Raw genomic sequence first — 25,451 nt, 5'->3', positions numbered from 1 at the left:
TTGTACCTGTCAGCGGGGCGGGAGTAACACAGCCTTGGGCCGGAAGTAACACAGCCTTGGGGCGGTAGTAACAGCTGGCGAGAAGTGTACAATATCTGTCTTTTCTCCATGTTTCTGGTTTGTAATGCTCGTTACTTTCAACAAATGTACTATCAGACATAATTTCATGTTTGTATCGATTTGAATAATGCTATAGGTTCTAAATGTATGAAAATGAACTACAATATTAATGTTATCCGCAACCACAATATTTAGCCCTACAATATTAATGTTCTCCTGTCACGTTCGTCGTATGAATCGGACCAAGGCGCAGCGTGGTATGCGTACATTCTTTATTATATTAAGAATGAACACTGATCAAACTAACCAAAAATAACAAAACGACACATGAAGCTATACAAATGAGTGCTGAAACAGGCAACTACACATAGACAAGAACCCACGAACACAAAAGGGAAAATGGCTACCTAAATATGATCCCCAATCAGAGACAACGATAAACAGCTGCCTTTGATTGGGAACCATATCAGGCCACCATAGACATACAAATACCTAGACCTACAAAACCCCTAGACATACAAAAACCCTAGACAATACAAAAACTAGCATACCCACCCTCGTCACACCCTGACCTAACCAAAATATAAAGAAAACAGAGATATCTAAGGTCAGAGCGTGACATATCCGCAACCACAATATTTTGCCCTACAATATTAATGTTCTCCGCAACCACAATATTTTGCCCTACAATATTAATGTTATCCACATCACAATATTTTGCACTACAATATTAAGCGGACTAAAATTGATCACATAATAGCTATATTAACCATCCTTTTCTCATCTAACTTTAATGGCAATGTAGTAGAAGATGTTTTTCACCATTTTCAATGACTATTCATGCTTAGCCCTACCAATCATTTGTGCTCCAGCTGTCCTTGTAATGCTCGCTGCTTGTATCTTGACAGAATAAAAGTTTTTAGACAAGAGGATCGAAAATCAGGCTGAGGATGGAGCATAAGCCTACCTTGTCACTCCGTCGTCCACGCCAGAGCATGAAAATGGCAGCGCCAATGACAGAGAGAATACCAGAGAAAGAGGTATTTGGTATTTTTGGTATTTTATTAGGATCCCCATTAGCTGTTGCAAAAGCAGCAGCTACTGTTCCTGGGCTCCACACAAAACATGAAACATAATACAGAACGACATAATACAGAGCATCAATAGACAAGAACAGCTCAAGGACAGAACTACATTAAAAAGATTAAAGGCACACATATAATACTGTGTATAACGTAGTTGTTGTGAAATTGTTAGATTACTTGTTAGATATTACTGCACGGTCGGAACTAGAAGCACAAGCATTTCGCTTCACTCGCATTAACATCTGCTAAACATGTGAATGTGACCGATAAGATTTGATTTAGCCTACATATCAATGTATACACACAAACTATCTAGGTACAATAGGGGAGAGGCATTGTGCCACGAAGTGTTGCTTTATCTGTTTTTTAAACCAGGTTTACAGTATATTTGAGCAATATGAGATGGAAGGAAGTTCAATGCAATAAGGGCTCTATATAATACTGTACACTTTCTTGAATTTGTCCTGGATTTGGGTACTGTGAAAAGACCCCTCTGGTACGTCTGGTGGGATAAGTGTGTGTGTCAGAGCTGTGTGGAAGTTGACTATGTAAACAATTTGGGATTTCCAACATATGAATGTTTTTATAAAAAGAAGAAGTCATGCAGTCAGTCTCTCCTCAACTCCTAGCCAAGAGAGACTGGCATGCATCGTATTAGCCCTCTGATTACAATGAAGAGCTAAATGTGCCGCTCTGTTCTGGGCCAGCTGCAGCTTAACTAGGTCTTTCCTTGCAGCACTGGACCACACAACTGGACAATAATCAAAAATAGACAAAACTAGAGCCTGCAGAACTTGCTTTTTGGAGTGTGGGTTCAAAAAAGCAGAGCATCTCTTTATTACGGCCAGACCTCTCCCCATCTTTACAACCATTGAATCTATATGTTTTGACCACGACAGTTTACAATCTAAGGTAACACCAAGTAATTTAGTCTCCTCAACTTGTTCAACAGCCACACCATTCATTACCAGATTCAGCTGAGGTCTAGCACTTAATAACTTCTTTGGGATAGGGGGCAGTATTTTCACGTCCGGATGAAAAGCGTGCCCAAAGTAAACTGCCTGTCACTCAGGCCTAAAAGCTAGGATATGCATATAATTTGTAGATTTAGATAGAAAACACACTAAAGTTTCTAAAACTGTTGAAATTATGCCTGTGAGTATAACAGAACTGATATGGCAGGTGAAACCCCGAGGACAAACCATCCACCCCCACAAGAAAATTCACTTTACCACTGTTTTCAATGGCTAGTACTATAATTATAAGCCCAAGTCCTCCCAAATTGCAGCTCCTAGGGCTTCCAATTGATGTCAACAGTCTTTAGAAAGAGTTTCAGGCTGGTTTTTGGAAAAATGACCCAAAAATTGTCGTTTTTCTAGGTGGCTCCTCTTTTGGCTGTAGTGTTTCCAAGCGCGTGGAGGAAAGCGCGTTCTTTCTTATTTATCTTCGGTAATGAACATACTATTCTCCTTCTTAAATGTTATCATTTATTTGCGTATTAGGATACCTAAGGTTTGATTATAAACGTTGTTTGACTTGTTTGGAAAGTTTATTAGTAACGTTTGGGATTCATTTTGTATGCATTTTGATGGAGGGAAACTAAGTGGATTATTGACTGAAGCGCGCCAGCTAAACTGAGTTTTTATGGATATAAAGAAGGACATTATCGAACAAAAGAACCATTTGTAATGTAACTGGGACCTTTTGGAGTGCCAACAGAAGAAGATCTTCAAAGGTAAGGCATATATTATATTGCTATTTCTGACTTTCGTGTTGCAACTCCCTGGTTGAAAATGATTTGTTATGCATTTGTGTGCTGGGCGCTGTCCTCAGATAATCGCATGGTTTGCTTTCGCCGTAAAGCCTTTTTGTAATCTAACATGGCGGCTGGATTAACAACAGGTTAAGCTTTATTTTGATATATTGCACTTGTGATTTCATGAAAGTTTAATATTTCTAGTAATTTAATTTGAATTTGGCGCTCTGCCATTTCACCGGATGTTGTCGAGGTGTCCCGCTAGCGGCACGCCTTTCCCAAACAGGTTTTAAGGAATGATTTGTAACAAATACAATGCTCTTAGTTTTAGAGATGTTCAGGACCAGTTTATTACTGGCCACCCATTCCAAAACAGACCTCAACTCTTAGTTAAGGGTTTCAGTGACCTCATTAGCTGTGGTTGCTGATGCGTATATGGTTGAATCATCAGAATACATGGACACACATGCTTTGTTTAATGCCAGTGGCAGGTCATTGGTAAAAATAGAAAAGCATAGAGGGCCTAAAGAGCTGCCCTGCGGTACACTAAACTTTACATGTTTGATATTAGAGAAGCTTCCATTAACCTTTCTAGGACACACGTTTCGCTAGCGGAACCCCCCCACAACATTCCGCTGAAAAGGCAGCTCGGGAAATTCAAAAATATTTTTTTGAAATATGTAACTTTCACACATTAACAAGTCCAATACAGTAAATGAAAGATAAACATCTTGTTAATCTACCCGTCATGTCCGATTTAAAAAATGCTTTACAGCAAAAACACAACATATTATTATGTTAGATCACCGCCAAGTCCAAAAAACACACAGCCATTTTCCCAGCCAAAGATAGGAGTCACAAAAAGCAGAAATAGAGAGAAAATTAATCACTAACCTTTGATGATCTTCATCAGATGACACTCATAGGACATCATGTTACACAATACATGTATGTTTGGTTCGATAATGTGCATATTTATATCCAAAAATCTCAGTTTACATTGGCGCCATGTTCAGAAATGCCTCCAAAATATCCGGAGAAATTGCAGAGAGCCACATCAAATAACGGGAAATACTCATCATAAACTTTGATGAAAGATACATGTTTTACATAGAATTAAAGATACACTTGTTCTTAATGCAACCGCTGTGTCAGATTTCAAAAAAACTTTACGGAAAAAGCACACCATGCAATAATCTGAGACGGCGCTCAGATATAACAAACTTTTTCCGCCATGTTGGAGTCAACAGAAATACGAAATTACATCATAAATATTCCCTTACCTTTGATGATCTTCATCAGAATGCACTCCCAGGAATCCTAGTTCCACAATAAATTGTTGTTTTGTTCGATAATGTCCGGTATTTATGTCCAAGTAGCTACTTTTGCTAGCACGTTTAGTAAACATATCCAAACACTCGCGCAGGTCCAGGTGAACTCGGACGAAAACTTCAAAAAGTTATATTACAGGTCGAATAAACTGGTCAATCTAAGTAGAGAATCAATCTTCAGGATGTTGTTATCTTAAATATCCAATAACGTTCCAACCGGAGAATTCCTTCGTATCTGTAGAAGTAATGGAACGCAAGGCGATCTCATGTGGAATGCGCGTGACCAGGAACTGGCAATCTGCCAGACCACTGACTCATTCCCCTCTCATCCGGCCCCACATCACAGTATAAGCTTCATTCAACGTTCTACAGACTGTTGACATCTAGTGGAAGGCGTAGGAAGTGCAAATAATGCATATCTTACTGGGATTTGAACAGGCGATGAGTTGAATATCGACCAGCCTCAGAATTTCCACTTCCTGTTTGGAAGTTTGCCTGCCATATGAGTTCTGTTATACTCACAGACAATATTCAAACAGTTTTATAAACTTCAGAGTGTTTTCCATCCAATGGTGACAATAATATGCATATATTAGCATCTGGGTCAGAGTAGGAGGCAGTTCAATTTGGGCACGCTATTCACAAAGTGAAAATGCTGCCCCCTATCCCTAAAAAGTTAAAGAAAACCCTCTACGTTCTATTAGCTCTGATAGCTCTGAATCCAAGATATGGCAGAGGTTAACACATACGTTTTTTCAACAACAGGTTATGGTCAATAATATCAAAGGCTGCACTGAAATCTAACAGTACAGCTCCCACAATCTTCTTATTATCAATTTCTTTCAACCAATCATCAGTCATTTGTGTCAGTGCAGTACATGTTGAGTGCCCTTCTCTATAAGCATGGCTGAAAGTCTGTTGTTAATTTGTTTACAGAGAAATAGCATTGTATTTGGTCAAACACAATTTTTTCCAACAGTTTGCTAAGAGCTGGCAGCAAGCTTATAGGTCTGCTGTTAGAACCAGTAAAGGCCACTTTACCACTCTTGGGTAGCGGAATTACTTTGGCTTCCCTCCAGGCCTGAGGACAAAGACTTTCCTCTAGGCTCAGATTAAAAATATGACAGACAGGAGTGTCTACAGAGTCAGCTACCATCCTCAGTAGCTTTCCATCTAAGTTGTCAATGCCAGGAGGTTTGTCATTATTGATCGATAACAATAATTTTTAATCACCTCTCTCACACTAACTTTACAAAATTCTAACTTGCAATACTTTTCTTTCATTATTTGTTGTTTTATGCATGAATACAATTGCTCACTGTTAGAACAAAGTTCTACAGCATTAGTAAAAATGTGATCGATTCATGTGGATGATCTTGTTCCTGTCGTGTTTGTAAACACGCTGGTAGGTTGATTAATAACCTGAACTAGATTACAGGCACTGGTTACAGTGAGAAGCTTCCTCTTGAGCGGACAGCTTGATGAAAACCAGTCAATATTCAGGTCTCCAAGAAAGTATACCTCCCTGTTTACATGACATACACTATCAAGCATTTCACACATATTATTTAGATACTGACTGTCAGCACTTGGTGGCCTATAGCAACACCCCAAAAGAAAAGGATTTAGATGTGCCAAGTAAACCTGCAACCACAACACTTCAATAACACTTGTCATAAGATCTTCTCTAAGTATTACAGGGAAATGGCTCTGAATATATACAGCAACACCTCCCCGATAAGCATTTCTGTCTCTTCTATAGATGTTATATCCTTGCACTGCTACGGATGTATCATCAAATGAATTATCTAAGTGAGTCTCAGAAATGGCTAATATATGAACGTATCTGAAGTTAGCAAGTTATTGATTTCATTAACCTTATTTCTAAGGCTACATATAATAATATGGGCTATTTTCAGCCCTTTCCTTGGTAGCTTATCAGAGAGGCACATGGGGTACTAATAGCTTACTACACAACATACACTTTGTATTGTTTTCTTAGCTACAGTATACATATCTCCCTGGCATATTACATCATTATGCAGCAGCACGCAAGACATTTTTGGACTCACCTTTTTGTTCTGTGCTCACTTGAACAGGAAGGTGGCGCGGCGGTCCTTCTTGTGGGCAAATTTTGTCATGAAAGTTTGTCATCAAAGTCTGGCATTCTCTGGATTTATGGTGCTTTCCCAGCTCATTTTTTTCAGTAGTCTTGAACTCGCTTAAGTCTGAGATTTCCCAGTTCCGAGTTTCCATTGAAAGTGGGGCCAATTTATTCAACATTTTCTTGCCCATGGTGTGGCATGTGAATTTGTATCCTTTTAAGCTTGGAAAGAGACCCCTAAACTTAGACTTGGACCACACACCCTCTCCACCAAATAGCAGGGCAAGCAAAATAGTGATTACTTTGCAACGCTTACAGTTAGCCACTGATACCTTCCAAACCACTCATTGTTGAATTTGCCATTTCCAACTTTTTATGTAATGTTCATGTCCAATGGCTAATGAGCACCGACACGTTTTATCTATAATTTGTCTTCATATGACAAGGATTGAAAAAGATTTACCAGTAGATTGTCGATGTGATTAATGATAATGACTGCTTGTCTAGCTTGCTTGCTAAGATTTTGCACGTATGATGTTGACATGATCAGTCCAATCAAAGCCACAGTAAAGTAGACCTCCCTGTTGCGCCTTCTTCACCACGCTGTCTGTGTTGGTGGACCAATTCAGTTTGTCCGTGATGTGTACGCCGAGAAACTTAAAACTTACTACCCTCTCCACTACTGTCCCGTCGATGTGGATAGGGGAGTGCTCCCTCTGCTGTTTCCTGAAGTCCACGATCATCTCCTTTGTTTTGTTGACGTTGAGTGTGAGGTTATTTTCCTGACACCACACTCCGAGGGCCCTCACCTCCTCCCTCTAGGCCGTCTCCTAGTTGTTGGTAATCAAGCCTACCACTGTAGTGTCGTCTGCAAACTTGATGATTGAGTTGGAGGCGTGCATGGCCACGCAATCGTGGGTGAACAGGGAGTACAGGAGAGGGCTCAGAACGCACCCTTGTGGGGCCCCAGTGTTGAGGATCAGCGGGGTGGAGATGTTGTTACCTACCCTCACCACCTGGGGGCGGCCCGTCAGGAAGTCCAGTACCCAGTTGCACAGGGCGGGGTCGAGACCCAGGGTCTCGAGCTCGATGACGAGTTTGGAGGGTACTATGGTGTTAAATGCTGAGCTGTAGTCGATGAACAGCATTCTCACATAGGTATTCCTCTTGTCCAGATGGGTTAGGGCAGTGTGCAGTGTGGTTGCGATTGGGTCGTCTGTGGACCTATTGGGTCGGTAAGCAAATTTGAGTGGGTCTAGGGTGTCAGGTAGGGTGGAGGTGATATGGTCCTTGACTAGCCTCTCAAAGCACTTCATGATGACGGAAGTGAGTGCTACGGGGCGGTAGTCGTTTAGCCCAGTTACCTTAGCTTTCTTGGGAACAGGAACAATGGTGGCCCTCTTGAAGCAGGGCCACCTGCTGTCATTACCTCCCCTATAGCTGTCTGTTCCCAAGCTCTGTTCCCTGTCAGGATTAATGTTTGTTTGTCTTTGCATACCCGGTTCTGATGCTGTCTCTGTCCTGTTTGATGTCTGTTCCCTATTAAATGTTCTACTCCGCGTACCTGCATCTCTTCTGCAGCGTCTGTCCTTACAGGGTCGCCACTGGTAATGCGACATGTAGCCTATTTTAAACGATGAGTGCCTCATACATTCACCTTTTCATGTTTTTATATATTTTTTTTATCATTCAAATCATATTGTTGGGTTTCAATACTTCAAAAGCAAATGGTAGGTCCAGGTACAGCATTCAAGGAGACCCCCAGGTCGTTTCCAAGACTTTATCCTCAGGGACGAGTACTTGAAGGGGGAGCATTAGGGTGGGCAGACCCTACCCCAGGCTGGCAGCACCAGTTATGCTCATTGTTTATGGGGTTGTGATGGTAATAGAAGAGGGGGGACTGCACATAGGTTTGTGGGGATATAACTATTGAGGAGAGCCCCATTTTCTCTCTGGGGAGATACCTCCAACAATGTTAATAACTAACCCAAGATAGACCACAGCCTGTATTGAGATCAAATGTTTTTGTTGATGAGGGAATTAGCAGAATGTTGGCCCAAATTCATTTCACTCCATCTTCTCCCACCGCCGGCCACTGTGCTTCCTCTCACCACCATATTTGGTAATGAGTGGAAACGCAAACCGGATGCTTCACATTTATACATCCCGTGAAATATCTGTGATACCTCCCGCTGTACTGCTAGTTAGTTCAGACTAGGTTTGTTGTTTTGTGCAGCTATCTCCCCTTACCTCGTGTAGTTTAGCATTGTCTGTTGACATTAACCGTATTTCCACTCTCTGTCCGTTTGTTATTTAAGCTAACGCTAGTAAAGTTGTAAGATCGGGAAACCCCTAAACGCCTCAATATATTCAGAATAAAACTGGGTGGTGACTTGGGCATGCACCAGGTAACAGGTGCTACAATGCATATGATGTCCCACTGTCCTTATAGCTACTTAAGGTCTGGAATTCTGCTATTGTAAATCAGCCATTTTCTCCCAGTGCCAATTACATTTAAAATAGTATGATTACTCATTCATGATTAACTCATAGATTATTGTTCATACTTGTAAAGTCAGGCAATGTTATAATTCACTAGCGCAAAATATGGAAGATTGCACACGGTTTACTATCCCCTCACACAACTTGGCACTTATTGAGTCCCGTAAGTAGGATAAGAAAAGAAAATCAGAAATTGTTTGTGTTTTTGCTTAAATGCTTTTCTCTCAGGCCAGTCCTCGCGAACTGTGGGCTTTGTATGCACTACGCACGTATATAGGCTCCTGCGTAATAACCATAGACATCGATTGTGGACGTAATCTAGAGGTAGAGTGCTGGCTAATGGTTTGCACTGTCATCCTTCGTGAGATTGGGATACCACCACTATCATGAATTAACTGTCTAGTCAATTCATTTGTCATTTGGATTCCAGCATAAAACAAGCCACCTGGTGCCACGCGCACACCACCGCAGAATCACAATCGATTTTAAAAAGCCGGTCTACGAAGAGGAACATTATGATGACAAAAATGTATAATATTCTAGCCTATATCAACAACCTCATTCATTCTATTCAACAAATTACTAGTTTATGAGCTCATACCTGTTTGGTTACCTTGCTTCAGTTAGTTCCAATGTCCAATTCGAGCCGAAAGCTAGACGGAGCGGCTGAAATGTAAAATCCCTGAGCACGGTTGCTGGAGATAAAGGGGGAAATGGGCTGTGTGACCGTGCGGACCCCACTGATCTGCGATGTGAATGCCTATTGTCGCGTAGGTTGCTTGTGATGGGAATTTCACCAATGTTAAGACAGTATTTCCTACCATAAAAAAATTAAAGAGTAAACTAATGTGTCCAAAAGTTTCAGAATTATGAGTTTCATCTTCACCCTAGGAAACGGTATTAAAATACCTATACTTCAAGACATCCCTACTCTTTTTTATAATATTGTGAGGAATTATGGTCAATGTAGGCTATGCGTGTCCTGCAGCATGGTCAGTAGACTATGTTGTCTAATGCATACATTGTCACATAACTCAAATGGCAAATAAGGCAGAGATAGAAAATTGTTCGAGTAACTGTATTCTCTTGTAATATACTGTCTCCTATTGGTATGAATATGTAACATATACTGTTAGAAGACGGTACTCTTATAACCATAGGCCTGAAGTGCTGGGTGGTCTAGGATCATGTATTTCCAATCATGGCTTGTGAATAAAAAATATTGTTTTGCTTATCTGAAACCGAAAGGTCAACTAAAACTAATTGTGACCAGATGTATTATTACACATTCATTTCTTTATTATTCATTATTTAATAACACATTATTTACAGGATGAGCAATGAGAGAGAGAGAGAGAGAGAGAGAGAGAGAGAGAGAGAGAGAGAGAGAGAGAGAGAGAGAGAGAGAGAGAGAGAGAGAGAGAGAGAGAGAGAGAGAGAGAGAGAGAGAGAGAGATGCATGCGTGTCGGACAGAAGTAGTGGGCCGTACAGTCCAGTGAAGGCTTCCAGTTGAGCAGTCTGTTTGAGTTGTTGTTAGGCCCACCATTTAAGTGGAACAGCAGAGCAGTACACCAGAGGTACGAGATTTACCATAGATCACCGCCATCCGAACTGAAAGAAAAAGACACAAAAAGTCGGTACCTCAAACTCACTAAACTCCAATGATCAAACGTAGATATTGCTATTCATTGTTGCCACTACTTTTTGGAATTTCAGAGTGGACTGACACATTGCCACTGCAGTGTGTGGATGGGTCATCATGGTTTGGGTTAATTCTACAAATTCAATTCTAATTCAATTACCTCTACCTCAATTACATCTACCTCAAGTACCTCATTGAATTCAGAGATAATTCAATTCCTCTCAATTCCAATGTTAGGTAGATTCCAATAAGTCAATTCCCAATTCAATATTATCCCCACCAATTCAAATTCAATTCCCGTGGGCTTTCAGGCTAGTCACTGTTCAGACAGCTATACTGTAAATGTAGAAAATCAAGTTTAAATAATTTAAAACAAGGATGGGCAACTGGCGGGGTCTCAACTTACTCTTGGGAGTGAAAATAGTAGAATACACAGGTACCAGGTGCAATTTTGACATTTGGTTGTGCATCAAACAGTTTTTCTCTTATATCAGTCACTCAATCAGCCCATGTCAGCGAACATTTTTTAGATTGGTAAGCGGCCAGCCATCTAAACGTGTAGTAATCATGGTCGAATTACCGACTGGGGGAACCCCATTGATTGATTTTGTTAGTTACTCTCACTCAGATGTCATACATAAAAATTCTCTCCACCCTATGGCAAAATGTGTAGAATTGCAGCAAATGAGCTGTAAAATTGCTAATTTTTCTCTCCGCCCAATGGCAAAATGTGTAGAATTGCACGAATTTAACTCTAAAACGTAAATGTTTTCTCTCCGCTGTCAAAATGTTTTCCTTGCAAGGTGGGGGGGGGATTCCAACAAAATGTAGTTTAGGGGCCCTAAAAGGCTAGGGCCGGCTCTGACTGCATGTGTGGGTGAAGATGTGGGTATGCAGACCCTGTAAGGACCGACGCCGGAGAGACGAAGCAGGTACGGGGAGTCAACATTTAATCAGTAACAGACATGAAACAAGAGAGTAACAGCGTTAGCAAAACAACAACATTCGACAATCAATGCTGAAGCGGGGAACAGAGCAGGGGAACAGACAGATATAGGGGAGGTAATGACAGAGGTGATTGAGTCGAGGTGAGTCCAATAATCGCTCATGCGCGTGACGGGGGAAGGCAGGTGTGCGTAATGATGGTGGCAGGAGTGCGTAATGCTGGGGAGCCTGTCGCCCTGGAGCGCCAGGGGGAAGAGCGGGAGCAGGCGTGACAGACCCATGAACCACTGCGTCTCCTTATGATGAGTTCAGATTTTTTGTGGCCCCCACCCCCATCAAAGTTGCCGATCCCTGATTTAAAACAAATCCTGCTGTCAATGTTTTATGCTAAGTGCATTAATTCCACTGCCAGGGAAATGTACAAATACTGATTTCCAATTAAATTCCAAAGATTAAATGTTTTTCCAATTCCAATTCAACTCCAATTCAAACAGTCCAAACAGTCTAATTCCACTTTGATTACAATTCCATAACTTGAAGATTGTTAAATTTCGAGGTCATGTTGATATATTCAATGTATGAGTATATTGGAACACATAGGAGACGCAGTTATTTTGAATCACCATGCCTCCCAATCTCTTCATCCTCTCACCTTGGTGTTAAGTCGCCTTCTGACTCGTCTCCAAACAGCAACCACGCCATAGCTGACTCAGGGGAAGACCTCTTCCCATACCTAGTGTACACAGAGAGGCCATCACTGTTACTGTATGTCACCAAGAGATATACATTGCTTGCTGGAGTGTGCTGACAGGGGTCCTATGATCATACCACGTCCCCCTTGTGGCCATGAGTAGCCTGCCCACCTCATAATCTACAGCCCCATGAATTCCAAGACACTAGTACCTCAATTCATCTTTCCTGAGATCCCTTGTGTCCTATCTCCTCACCTTCTTCTCAACCGTATTGGAGGAGAAGATCCAAGGTCCTTCCCTTCGGACCTCCTTCTCACATGCGTTTTGAGAAGAAGGCGAGGAGAGAGGATGCTAGGAATCGAGGAAAGATTCATTGAGAAAGAGTAAAAGTGTCAAGAAATTAGACATTCTAAGTGCTTATACCCTACTCGGTGTACTCACTAATTACCAGTGCCCTTTTTATTTCCAGAGGCAAGATCACATATCTCTCATAGCTCCAAACAAGGAGAGATTTCCCATGCTCAGTAAGGCAAGCAATCCTCAGCTCCACAGACAGCGCCAAGGCTTTTAAAATATCTTTACTGAAATCAATGCCTGGCCATTGTGGAGTGATTCTCCCTTTGTGTGAGAACAGGGGGGCTGAACGGCACAGCCCTTGCAGTGCACTGACAGCTCCAGCCCTTTTAATGATAGACTCTGCACTTTTTAGACGTTTAATAGGAGACTGGTTCAGGTTCCCTCAAACTCTACACGCCTACATGAAATCTCTCTCTGAGCAACAGACGTACCTGCACAGACACACACGCGCAGATGCACAAGCAGGCACTCATAAGCACACGCAGATGCAGACTCACCATGCATGCATGCACACACAGATGCAGACTCACCATGCATGCATGGGCACGCACGCACACACACACACACACACACACACACACACACACACACACACACACACACACACACACACACACACACACACACACACACACACACACACACACACACACACACACACACACACACACACTAACATATATATATATACCAATGTTGATATCGTTGTCCAAAGGAAGAAGACTCATGTTTCTGAGGACTCTTTTATTGTCGACAGTGACAAAAAAATGTCAATGTTGTGTGTGCATAGAAATGTAAGTTGCTGAGGGTTTCTACTGGGGTTTTCACATGTTGTGTAATAATAGGTAATTGCCCCTAATTACTTACTGTTACTTTGATAAGATTCAGCCATATGTTCTACTGTTAGTATTTTGTTAATGTTATTAGTATTCTTGAATGTTACAGTTGCCATTGCTGCTTTGTGTATTGTTTATCATATGCAGTGGTGACCTGTTTTGCATGTTATTTTGCATTAGTACGTGTCACATATCAGTTTGCAATGTAAATAAAAATAAAAATCATTGAGTTAAGAAAGCCTCCATACAAACATGGTCTCTTTTTTGCTTTCTTGAGTAAGGCAGCTCCAAAATGCAGGTGTTTCAGCCTAGCTCAGTGCTTTCTGTGGTGTTGGGGCAGCAAGTGGAAAATACAGAGCGTAGGGGTTGGTAATGATCTCTAGTTGCGCCGTGATTGGCTCAGTGTTCTGTCACTCGTGGGGACACTACGTCACTGCCAAATCTAACGGTAGAGCTGGAAAATTCAAGCCCCTTGGGTGATGCCATTGAGTTACATTAGAAGTGCCCATCCAAGAAGGCTTAAGGTCATTGGCCACAGATAAAATTACGTCAAATCACATTATATCTACAGTAGCTTTGATTGGACTAATCATGCCAACATAATAATTTCTAAATCTTAGCTAGCAGTCATCTACATGAATCAAGTCAACAATCTACTGGCAAATCCTTTTTAATCCTTGTCATATGAAGACAAATAATGATAAGAAATTATAGATAAGACGTATTGGTGCTCATTGGCCATTGCACATAAACATTACACAACAAGTTGGAAATCGCAAATTCAACAATGAGTGGTTTGGAAGGAATCAGTGGCTTAATGCAAGCATTGCAAAGCCATCACTAGCCTGCTATTCAGTGGAGTGGGTGTGATGTCCCAATTCTCGGTTTAAGGTTCTCTTTCCCAAGCTTAAAATGATAAACATTCAACACTGGCCATGCTGTCAATCCAGTATGATTGCTGCCACGCTCAAAACAACTTAACTCAGAACTGGGAAATTTGACTTCAGTGAGTTCAGGACAAATGGGAACTCAGGTAAAAACGAGCTCCGACTGGGAAAATAAGTTTTGAACGGTCATCCAACTCGGAATTGTACGTCTGGAACTTAGGCCTGCTTCTAGAGCTACGACCTGAAGATCACTGAAATCATCATGATTCAATCTTGTTTTTTTCAGAATTCCCAGTTGTCTTGAAAGCACCATAAATCCAGAGAATGCCAGACTTTGATGACAAAATTTGCCCACAAGAAGGACCGCTGACCACCTTCCTGTTCAAGTGAGCACAGAACAACAAGTTGAGTCCAAAAATGTTATGTATGCTGCTGCATAAATGATGTAATATGCCAGGAAGATATGTATACTGTAGTTAAGAAAGTAATAGTAAGTGTATGTTGTGTAGTAAGCTGTTAGTAGCCCATGTGCCTCACCCTAATAATTTGGTATTTTTTCCCCTCTTAATTTTGCCAACTGTTCTGACTTGGTGGTGCACATGTAGCAAATCGTTTGTTTTAGAGAAATGTAATTATCTAATATTGTAAGAGCTTTCATTGTCTGCTTATATGCCCCCTTTATTTATCCTACGGTTCTGACTTGGTGTACAGAGAGAACACTGTAAGAACAGCTTACATGTTCTGAATTCTGTCGCTGTGCATTTGAAAAGTGCTGAACAAATAGTTATATTGACTATGTCCATCCTAGCTCGCTCATTAATGTCTTAATTGAAATTACGGATTGCCTCTTATCGTTGTCACACCCTGACCTTAGAGAGCCTTTTTATTCTCTATTTGGTTAGGTCAGGGTGTGACTAGGGTGAGCAATCTATGTTATATTTTCTATGTTGGCCTGGTATGGACCCAATCAGAGGCAGCTGTCTATCGTTGTATCTGATTGGGGATCATACTTAGGCAGCCCTTTTTCCACCTTAGTTTATGGGATCTTGTTTTTGTACTGTTGCTTTCCAGCCCTACAGAACTGTGCGTTTCGTTTTGTATTTGTTGTTATTTCGGTGTCATCAATAAAAGAAAGATATACGCCTACCACGCTGCACCTTGGTCCGATCCTTCCATCAACGAGCGTTACAGTCGTCCCCTTATGCTACAGTTCCTACATCTCAATTGTCAGTAGAAACCACATTAGTTTAAGCAAGTCAGCCATATCAGCTATGTTTTTTTAAAGGTAGTAAATGAGGCTGAATGAACTGTTTCGCTGCCAGACAAGGCTCTGCTGATAGCCAGGTGTAGCAGTGGTAAGATGATGGGACTGCTGTTGGGACAGCTTTATGTAGGCCCTAACAGTTTGTGGGCACCGTTTGTCACCATTATAGTGCAATTAATGTATTGTTTAGTGTTGTGTTGTGTTGTGTTGTAGCTTTGCTGGCATGCACCCCCCCCCCCCCCCAAAAAAAATAAATAAATGTGTATTTGCCCCACCAAGATTTACATGCTAAAATCGCAACTGATTGTATGCAGTATTACTCCGTACTGTCATAAGTGTTATTGAATTGGTTGCAAAAGTGGTTTATTTGTTGTATTGTTAAGCATAGTATTTTGCATGCACACGCTACCACAGCGTTTTCCATAGTGACCTTTATTGCCATTGGCGAGCTTCTAGAGACACCCCAGACAGCTCTTGGAGCTTGCTCATGCGCAGAGTAAATTACGACCCTGTGGTACCAGGGCAGCTCTGCCAGCTCCTCAGCCAGATTCTCACACAAGGCTGGAGAGAGAGGCTGCCATAGATCTTGACCCTTTGTCAATCCACGTAATTGGTTTCTCTCCCTCTCTCTCTCCAATAGGTGAATGTTTATGTTTATATTGATGCCGATAGTTATAACTCTGAACTAATACTGTTTAGTGTGTGTTATATCTTTGTCTTATAGAACCACAACAATAAGATTCCAAGTCATTCGGATTACTAAAATCATATAAATATCCTCAAATGTAAACAGCTGTTTGTGTGTGTGTGGTGGTGACTATCAAGAGTACAGCACTATACTGGGCAGAACCACACCAATCAGCTATAAGTATACAGCGGGTGAGGGCATTCACATTGACCACTCAGACGGGTGAGGGCATACCAGCCAATCGTTTTTACGTGGTACTTCTAGATGGATTTATTGACTAACAGTTTTTACAGCTGTACTGAGAGACAGGGGCAATTCCTGTTGAGCTTTCCTCTTGCCCCAAGACACAGAGACAGGACATGCTACTTTTTTTCTATCCAGCACACCAGTCATTGGAGATCACACATGCACTGTACAGCAAGCAGCGCATCATTGCCTACAGCAGTCTTGTCCTTACAACCCAGGTTGAGGGAATAATGATAGCAACTCATTATAGATCAGTATAATGAAGCCAGACCAGACCAGACAGGTCAGGTATATTTGCGGGTAATAGCACATCTCCATTACACAGACCAAGGTCTCAGTGGAGCCATTATAGGTCTCTATCGCTGAACTCTATCCCTCTACGCAAGGTAGGTCAGTGATGGAGCAAAACCAGGGCTCCTTTCCTTTCCATACCGTCATTATTTTTAATAACTACACTCTGCAATCTCCACATACTAATCTCTCTGCTGCATATGTGGCTTTCCAAAACTGGAATTAAGTTATGTTATCACAGTGTTCAGAACAACAGGCTGGGTAGAGAGCCAAGAGAACATCATTATCCTCAGGCTTGGTTCAAATATCCTCTATGGAAAATGTTGTTGTCATACGCACATCTTTAAAAACTAAGGTGCTGGGCTAATAAATCATATTTGTAAAGAATCATAATGAATCACAGAGGTGCATATGGTCATGAACGATTATAATCAAAAGAGTCAAACCCAAAAATTCAGATAAACAAAAAGTTCCATATCAGATTATGCATATTGTTTATGAGTTGGCACCCCATATTTATGAACAGCTGTGCCTGGTGTCCTTTGTAGTGTGCTGTCTCATGAACTGATATGATGTATTCAGGTGAGAGGACACCTAGGGCAGTTGATTCGTGACTTGCCCTTCGTGCCCGCTCCCATACCCTATCATTTAGTATTTCTTTGTGACTCATTTGTATACAGGTAGAGCAGACAAGTCACATCCCTGATTGGCAGATGACTGGCAACCCGGATTAGAAGCACCTACTGCTCATCGGTTGTTCTCTACAAATGCTGTTTTGAATTCAAATAACCTTTCTGTTCATAAAAGATTATAAAGTGCCTTCGGAAAGTATTCAGAACCCATTCACTTTTTTCACATTTTGTTAGATTACAAAAATAAAAGAAATATTACATTTACATAAGTACAGTACTTTGTTAAAGCACTTTTGGCAGCAATTACAGCCTTGAGTCTTCTTGGGTATGACACTACAAGCTTGGCACACCTGTTTTTGGGGAGTTTCTCCCATTCTTCTCTGCAGATCCTCTCAAGCTCTGTCAGGTTGGATGGGGAGCGTTGCTTTTTTCCCCTTCAGGTTTCTCCAGAGATGTTCGATCAGGTTTAACGTTGGGATCTGGCTGGGCCACTCAAGGACATTCAGAGACTTGTCCCGAAGCAACTCCTGCGTTGTCTTGGCTGTGTGCTTTGGGTCGTTGTCCTGTTGGAAGGTGAACCTTCACCCCAGTCTGAGCTGGATGGAGTGTGGCTGGAGTGTTTACGGACATATTCAATCTCTTCCTATCCCAGTCTGCTGTCCCCACATGCTTCAAAATGTCCACCATTGTTCCTGTACCCAAAAAAGCAAAGGGGACTGAACTAAATGACTATCGCCCCGTAGCAATCACTTCTGTCATCATGAAGTGCTTTGAGAGACTAGTTAAGGATCATATCACCTCTACCTTACCTGTCACCCTGGACCCACTTCAATTTGCTTACCGCCTCAATAGATCCACAGACGATGCTTTCACCATCGCACTGCACACTGCCCTATCCCATCTGGACAAGAGAAATACCTATGTAAGAATGCTGTTCATTGACTATAGCTCAGCATTCAACACATAGTACCCTCCAAGCGCATCATTAAACTTGAGGCCCTGGGCCTGAACCCCGCCCTGTGCAACTGGGTCCGGGACTTCCTGACGGGCCGCATCCCTGGTGGGGAAGGTAGGAAACAACACCTCCACTTCGCTGATCCTCAACACTGGGGCCCCACAAGGATGCGTGCTCAGCCCTCTCCTGTACTCCCTGTTCACCCATGACTGCGTGGCCATGCACGCCTCCAACTCAATCATCAAGTTTGCAGACGACACAACAGTAGTAGGCCTGATTACCGACGAGACAGCCTACAGGGAGGAGGTGAGGGCCCTGGGAGTGTGGTGCCAGGAAAATAACCTCTCACCCAGCGTAAACAAAACAAAGGAGCTGATCGTGGACTTCAGGAAACAGCAGAGGAAGCACCCCCCCTATCCACATAGACGGGACCGCAGTGGAGAAGGTGGAAAGCTTCAAGTTCCTCGGCGTAAACATCACTGACAAACTGAAATGGTCCACCCACAGAGAGAGTGTGGTGAAGAAGGCGCAACAGTGCCTCTTCAACCTCAGGAGGCTGAAGACATTTGGATTGGCACCTAAAACCCTCACAAACTTTTACAGATGCCCAATTGAGAGTATCCTGTCGGGCTGTATCACCGCCTGGTACGGCAACTGCACCGCCCGCAACCACAGGTCTCTCCAGAGCCCAACGCATCACCGGGTGCAAACTACCTGTCCTCCAGGACACCTACAGCACACAATGTCACAGGAAGGCCAAACATATCATCAAGGACAACAACCACCCGAGCCACTGCCTGTTCACCCCATTACCATCCAGAAGGCAAGGTCAGTACAGATGCATCAAAGCTGGGACCGAGAGACTGAAAAACACCTTCTATCTAAAGGCCATCAGACTGTTAAATAGCCATTACTAGCACATTAGAGACTTGAAATCACTGGCCACTTTAAAAATGGAACACTAGTCACTTTAATAATGTTTATATATTTTGCATCTCATATGTATGTACTGTATTCTATCCTATTCTACTGTATCTTAGTCTATGCCACTCTGACATTGCTCTCCCAAATATTGATATATTCTTAAATCAATTCCTTTACTTTAGATTTGTGTGTTTGGTTGTGAAATTCTTAGATATTACTTGTTAGATATTACTGCACTGTTAGAGCTAGAAACACAAGCATTTTACTACACTCACAATAACATCTGCTAAACACGTGTATGTGACAAATACAATTTGATTTGAGCACTTTGGTGCTGGTTTTCACCAAGGATCTCTCTGTACTTGGCTTTGTTCATCTTTGTCTCGATCCTGACTAGTCTCCCAGTCCCTGCTGCTGAAAAATATCCCCACAGCATGATGCTGCTACCACCATGCTTCACCATAGGGATGGTGCCAGGTTTCCTCCAGAAGTGACACTTGGCATTCAGGCCAAAGAGTCCAATCTTGGTTTCATCAGACCACAAAATCTGGTTTCTCATGGTCTGAGAATCTTTAGGTGACTTTTGGCAAACTCCAAGCGGGCTGTCATGTGCCTTTTACTGAGGGGCTTTCGTCTGGCCACTCTACCATAAAGGCCTGATTAGTGAGGTGCTGCAGAGATGATTGTCCTTCTGGAAGGTTCTCCCACCTCCACAGAGGAACTCTGGAGTTCTGTCAGAGTGACCATCAGGTTCTTGGTCACTGCCCTGACCAAGGCCCTTCTCCCCTTATTGCTCAGTTTGGCCTGGCGGCCAGCTCTAGGAAGAGTCTTGGTGGTTCCAAACTTCTTCCATTTAAGAATGATGTGTTCTTAGGGACTTAGGGACCTTCAATACTGCCGAATTGTTTTGGTACCTCTCCCCAGATCTGTGCCTCGACACAATCATGTCTCGGCGCTCTACGAATGATCATATTCCAGCAGTTTCCAAAGTCCAAGGACCAATTTGTATATAATCCTTTGACCATATGTACCTCTGCGATTAATTATGATTGACTATGCACAAAAGTGAATGATATATTTTGGGATGTGAGCACTCAGCCTGTTGGACCTGAGGAAGATCCGTTTCAATCGAAACGGTGTCAATAAAGTGGCGAATGTGGAGCATCAACAGTGTGTGGGCCTTCCTGTTCATTATTAGTTAACATATCCTCCATAACTTCTCCTGTGACCTTGGCTATAGTGGTCATTTGACCTCTTAAGATTATCAGCTAAATTTGATTGGAATTTAGGGAGGGGCATTTTTTATTTGTTTTTTTGTATTCAAATTGAATGAAGGAACATGTAATCAGTCTATTGGTTGTTAGTAGGAGCTTACGCTTCCTCAAAACCCGATAGGCTGAAATGTTTGCTTTGTTAGAGTGCTGACTCACTCACCTCTGTCTAGTGATGAGGTTTATGTAGTGTCGCAGCGCCGTGTTGTATCTGGCCCATTCCTCCGGAGGCGCGTTGTTGTCGGGGCTCACAGGCTTGGGCGGATAGGCATCTGCGAAGGTGCCCAGACTAACCAGCACGCACACGAGGAGGGCTACGAGGATCAACCAGGGTCTCAGTATGTTGGCCATCTGTAAATAAAGAATGTCGTCAAACATTTCCCTGAAAACTGCTGGACATAGTTTTATTTTAGGTGAAACTTTTTGATGAGTAAGATGAGTAAGATTGTGTATTTTTGAATGGAGGATTCATTAGAGACGCGTTAGCAGGTGCTCTGTCTATGGTGCCGAAATGTGTGCCAAAGTTGTTTACGAAATAAATACATTGGTCTTCAACCTATTGATTTTACAGTGCAAGGGAACATTCTGGAAGTGTTAAGTAATGATAATGAAGAATTGCTTTTTACTCTAACATTCGGACTTGCTACGCCAATCGGTCGTTCTTGAATTGCGGTGGCAATCCCTTGCCTTTGCAACCATGAAAAACACTTTCAAATGACAAACAGTTACACATGCATGTTTTTTGTTTATATTGAAGTGTTTATCAATGATAAAACAATGCCACAAAACGTTATGTTTATACATTGTTTAAAGTACTGTGGGCACGCAAATTAGCTTGTCCCAATAGAGACCCAGTATAATTTTATGTTTTTGGGGATTTAAAGATATCTATCTATTATTTTGAATGCTAGAATGTAAATACAAGTATTTTTAATATATTGCATGAATCAATAAAAAAGGCTATTATTTTATATATATATATAATGTGTACCTAAGTGTTATGTAATTGGTGTTAACACTTTGAAAATCACTCATTACAAAGGATATACAAGGACCTTGAGCATTCCCTCCAGTGGCAAACAGTTTTTGGGGAGGGGTCTTTCTTAATGAAAATGATTAACTAATCACACCCTTTTAGTATGTCATAAATTGTCGGATTCCCTTGATCATTTGGTGTGTCTAAATGATACTAAGGGTTAAAGGGTTAATTAATTGACCTTATATTTGGGCGTTTGTTGCCTCCATTTAAGAAAATCCTCAATTATCAAAAATGTGTCATTGGTGTCACTACTCCTAGGGTGAAGTCAGCATTAGTGGGACACTTTTTGGTGAATCACTATGTATAAAATCAAAATCAGCCAACCCTACTCAACTAATGTTTATTTCAATTAATTAAGATTGTATCTACATGTTTATGATGAAACAAGTTGATCGTTTATTATTTGGTGGATGCTACCATCCCTGAAACAACATCAGACCACACTTTTTCTAAAGTGTGTCTTTCAGTTGTAGTGGGACACTTTAGTCGATTTTTTTTATTTAACTAGGCAAGTCAGTTAAGAACAAATGCTTATTTACAATAACAGCCTAGGAACTGCCTTGTTCAGGGGCATAACGACAGATTTTTACCTTGTCAGCTCGAGGATTCGATCAAGCAACCTTTCAGATTACTGGCCCAACGCTCTAACCACTAGGCTACCTGCGGCCCCACTTTAGTAGATGAAGTAGAGAACACACTCTCCATGCCCTTGCAAAATTGATTTGGGGACATTCCAAGCTCTTCATGAAAATCTAACTAAAGGACTCTGGAGTCCGCACAGCTTTTACTTGATCCCGAAACTGCTCTATTATCCCCAAAATGTTGTCCCCTTGAATAAATGTAACCTCTTCTCTATCCTTACTTTCTTACATGCCATTGTCCTTTGTTTCCTTTCTTCCCTACCATTGTTATTTTTCTCGCATTCTTTCCAATGTCATATTATTAGTATATTATGCTGTTTATGTGCTAATTTGTGTCTAGAATACATTTTGAGATGTCATAAACTACTAAAACAACATATTTTAAAGGCCTAGTGCAGTGAAAAAAATGATTTTTCTGTGTTTTATGTACAGTGAGTAGACAAAACATTAAGAACACTTGCTCTTTCAATGACATACATTGACCAGGTGAATCCAGCTGAAAGCTATGATAACTTATTGATGTCACTTGTTCAATCCACTTGAATCAGTGTTAATAAAGGGGAGGAGACAGGTTAAAGAGTTATTTTTTAAGTCTTGAGACAATTGAGTTTGTGTATGTATGCTATTCAGAGGGTGAATGGGCAAGACACAAGACGTAAGTGCCTTTGAACTGGTATGGTAGTAGGTGCCAGGCGCACCGGTTTGTGTCAAGAACTGCAACGCTGCTGAGTTTTTCACACTCAACAATTTCCCGTGTGTATCAAGAATGGTCCACCACCCAATGGACATCCAGACAACTTGACACAACTGTGGGAAGCATTTGAGTCAACATGGGCCACATCCATGTGGAATGCTTTCGACAGCTTGTAGAGTCCATGCCCCAACGAATTGAGGCTGTTCTGAGGGATAAAGGGGGAGGAGCAACTCCATATTAGGAAGGTGTTCCTAATGTTTGGTATACTCAGTGTATATCTCCACGCTATGAGGTTGGAATAATGTTGTGGAAATTAAGACGAGACCCTTTTAGTGTTAGAGCTGTATGAAAAGGCCACCTGAAATTTCTGCCTGTTTTAGTGGGATGGAGTTTTAGACTTCCGTGGTGACATCACCATGCAATAAATTAGTTAATAGATGAATAGGTCGTTAACAATAAAACCTCACAATAGTGTGCAGAGCGTTCGATTTGCCTGCAGGGGGGCAAGGAGACTCGCAGCTCGGGTAAAACCATTGACAACTGCGTGCCGTTATCAAGGGATTTTTTAAATAAGTGTTAACTATTTGGTTGTAATATCATCACCTCTTGAAGAGCACAGTCAAAACTAATATGTGTAGATTATTCCATGCAAAACAATTGCACACATTTAGCTCTATCATCAGAGTTATAGGCCTACAGCAAGTAACTGCATGCTTTTCATAATCAGTAAACATCATGTGATCATGATCATGTAATTTCAGATATGTGAGGGTAACCTCACCATATATGTCAATATTGGCCACTATTAATTGCATATTTGAGTGATATAAAAGTGAACTATACCTGACCAGTATGCGTGGTTTAGGTTCATTTCCCATCCTTTGTGGAGTCTGCCTGTCAAGCAGCAGTAGGGCGCATTTGCCGATGTAACGGTACTGTTACAATGACTTCAGAAAGTATTCATACCCCTTAACTTACTCCAAATGTTATTTGTTTAATTATCTACCGTGGTGATGACAGTAGTCCGACGGACACCTTTACCAGGACGATGTCAAGCACTTTCCAAAAGCCTAATCTCTGATGAAGCAAGCTAAGAGACACATTGTTTGCTTTAGCTAGCTATCTAGCTATGAAAATACATTATCAAATGATGTTTGCTGATTGCTGTAAAACTCTGATGACAGAGCTAAATGTGGAATCATCGGAAATGCGTAGTTCTGACTATGCCCTTCAAGAGGTGATGATATTAAAACCAAGTAGTTATGTTTGTTTAGCCAGCCCTTGAAAACGGCACGAATTTGTCAATAGTTATAGCGGAGCTGGGGTCTCCTTGCCCCCCCAGCAGCCGAATCAAACGCTATTGTGATGTTTTATTGATAGCAAAATATCAGACAAGAGAGTTCCAAACCTTTCTGCCAATAACAGCTCATTTTCAGTTTCCCCCTCCCCACTTAGACCACTCCTACACGGTCTTAGCAATATTCTTGCTTGAGAAATTGCCCTTTGCTAAGCTATTTTAAGTTTATTTTTGACAATTTGAATTGAAAACTATCACAGTAAGGTACTTCATTGTTAGAAATGATATGATATTAAGACAAAAACGGCTGCATTGGACATTTAATGTATTTTTGAATATCTAAAGAAGGAAATTGCATTGATATTGATTAACAGATATTTTGTGCACTGTACACATTTAGCAGAAACCCAATAGCATGTGTTGTGATTGGGTTGCAAAATGACCATAGTGCAGGACATTCAAACAGAATGCCCCACTATGCCTGTGGGATATACTACAAAGCAGGATCAAAGAGTAAGCCAGATAACTTGTCTAATTGTACTGAAATAACTTTAAAACATTTTTAAAGGTAAGCTTGAAATGGGCATGGTCTAACTGACTCAAAAACCCTAAACTCTAAGTTTAGTTTTCTTAATGAACCCGAAACTCAAGTTATTTCTGGTTGTTTATCAAAATTAGCTGGCAAATTCATTGATCCTGCTCTGTAGTATACCACTCTGATGTCTCACTAACTCTGACTTCACTTTACTGGTGGCACAATGTTATCATAATGGTAAAATATCATCAAGCTGCCATATTAATTGATTTAGAATGGGAAGATACTCACATAGCCTACATTTGAATAAATAAAATAATATATACGATTTTTTTTCTTCTAAAATGCTTTGCCAAAATGCTACCGCAATTCAAGAACGACCCAATTGCTATAACTACCACAACAGTCAAAACCTCCCAAACTCAACCTTACATTGATAGTCTCAGAAAGCAAAAACTTACTTTTACTCACCTCGCGGCAAGCTTGCTTCACGGGTTTTCACTTGGTTCTTGTTGTTATTCCCAAATCCCGAATGTTTATATAGGCAATGCTATGTGATGCGCGCGCCATGAGATACAGTAGGAGCATCCAATGAAAACCACACCCCTATTCTTTTTAACAATAATCATTGGCCAGCTGGTGATCACAGTGTTGTGTAACAAATGTTTAAGACAAATTGACTGTATCAATAACGCGCTATAAGGGTAAATACATGCATATAATAACCAATAAAGAAGTAATACAATCGTACATGGAGGCCTACTTCGGTCTAAGTG

The 25,451-nt window shown here is 41.4% G+C and overlaps 2 protein-coding genes across 3 annotated transcripts in view; both read right to left on the bottom strand.

Moving 5' to 3' along the window:
- LOC129860366 (MAGUK p55 subfamily member 2-like) overlaps window positions 1–9,621 on the bottom strand; it is a 104,172-nt gene extending 94,551 nt beyond the window's left edge. Inside the window, exon 1 of the mRNA XM_055930711.1 lies at window positions 9,440–9,621. The gene's annotated coding sequence lies outside the window, so the exon portion shown is untranslated. The remainder of the gene's footprint in view (window positions 1–9,439) is intronic.
- Window positions 9,622–10,263: 642 nt separating this feature from the next.
- On the bottom strand, window positions 10,264–25,207 carry LOC129860295 (peptide Y-like). 2 transcript variants are annotated; one of them, XM_055930618.1, is made up of 4 exons: window positions 25,137–25,207; window positions 20,633–20,820; window positions 12,079–12,159; window positions 10,264–10,450 (listed from the first exon to the last, which is right to left on the bottom strand). In XM_055930618.1, the coding sequence occupies exons 2-4, from the start codon at window positions 20,818–20,820 to the stop codon at window positions 10,426–10,428; spliced, it is 294 nt and encodes a 97-aa protein (XP_055786593.1). In that variant the 5' UTR covers window positions 25,137–25,207; the 3' UTR covers window positions 10,264–10,425. The 2 variants fall into 2 exon arrangements, with proteins under 2 accessions (XP_055786593.1, XP_055786592.1); XM_055930617.1 differs by having other exon boundaries at window positions 25,147–25,207.
- Between the last annotated feature and the right edge of the window lie 244 nt (window positions 25,208–25,451).

The sequence above is a fragment of the Salvelinus fontinalis genome, chromosome 8 (genome assembly GCF_029448725.1).
Source record: "Salvelinus fontinalis isolate EN_2023a chromosome 8, ASM2944872v1, whole genome shotgun sequence".
Lineage (NCBI taxonomy): Eukaryota > Metazoa > Chordata > Actinopteri > Salmoniformes > Salmonidae > Salvelinus > Salvelinus fontinalis.
Note: the sequence above shows the minus strand (reverse complement) of the source record. Positions and strands in the feature narration are given on the sequence as shown.

What these genes read in the sequence shown, in the direction of transcription:
- LOC129860295 (XM_055930618.1), bottom strand. Translation starts at nt 20,820, where the DNA reads ATGGCCAACATACTGAGACCCTGGTTGATCCTCGTAGCCCTCCTCGTG. An exon ending in AACCTCATCACTAGACAGAG is followed by an intron (nt 12,160 to 20,632) that starts GTGAGTGAGTCA and finishes TGTGTACACTAG; the next exon opens with GTATGGGAAGAGGTCTTCCC. An exon ending in GAAGGCGACTTAACACCAAG is followed by an intron (nt 10,451 to 12,078) that starts GTGAGAGGATGA and finishes TTTTTCTTTCAG; the next exon opens with TTCGGATGGCGGTGATCTAT.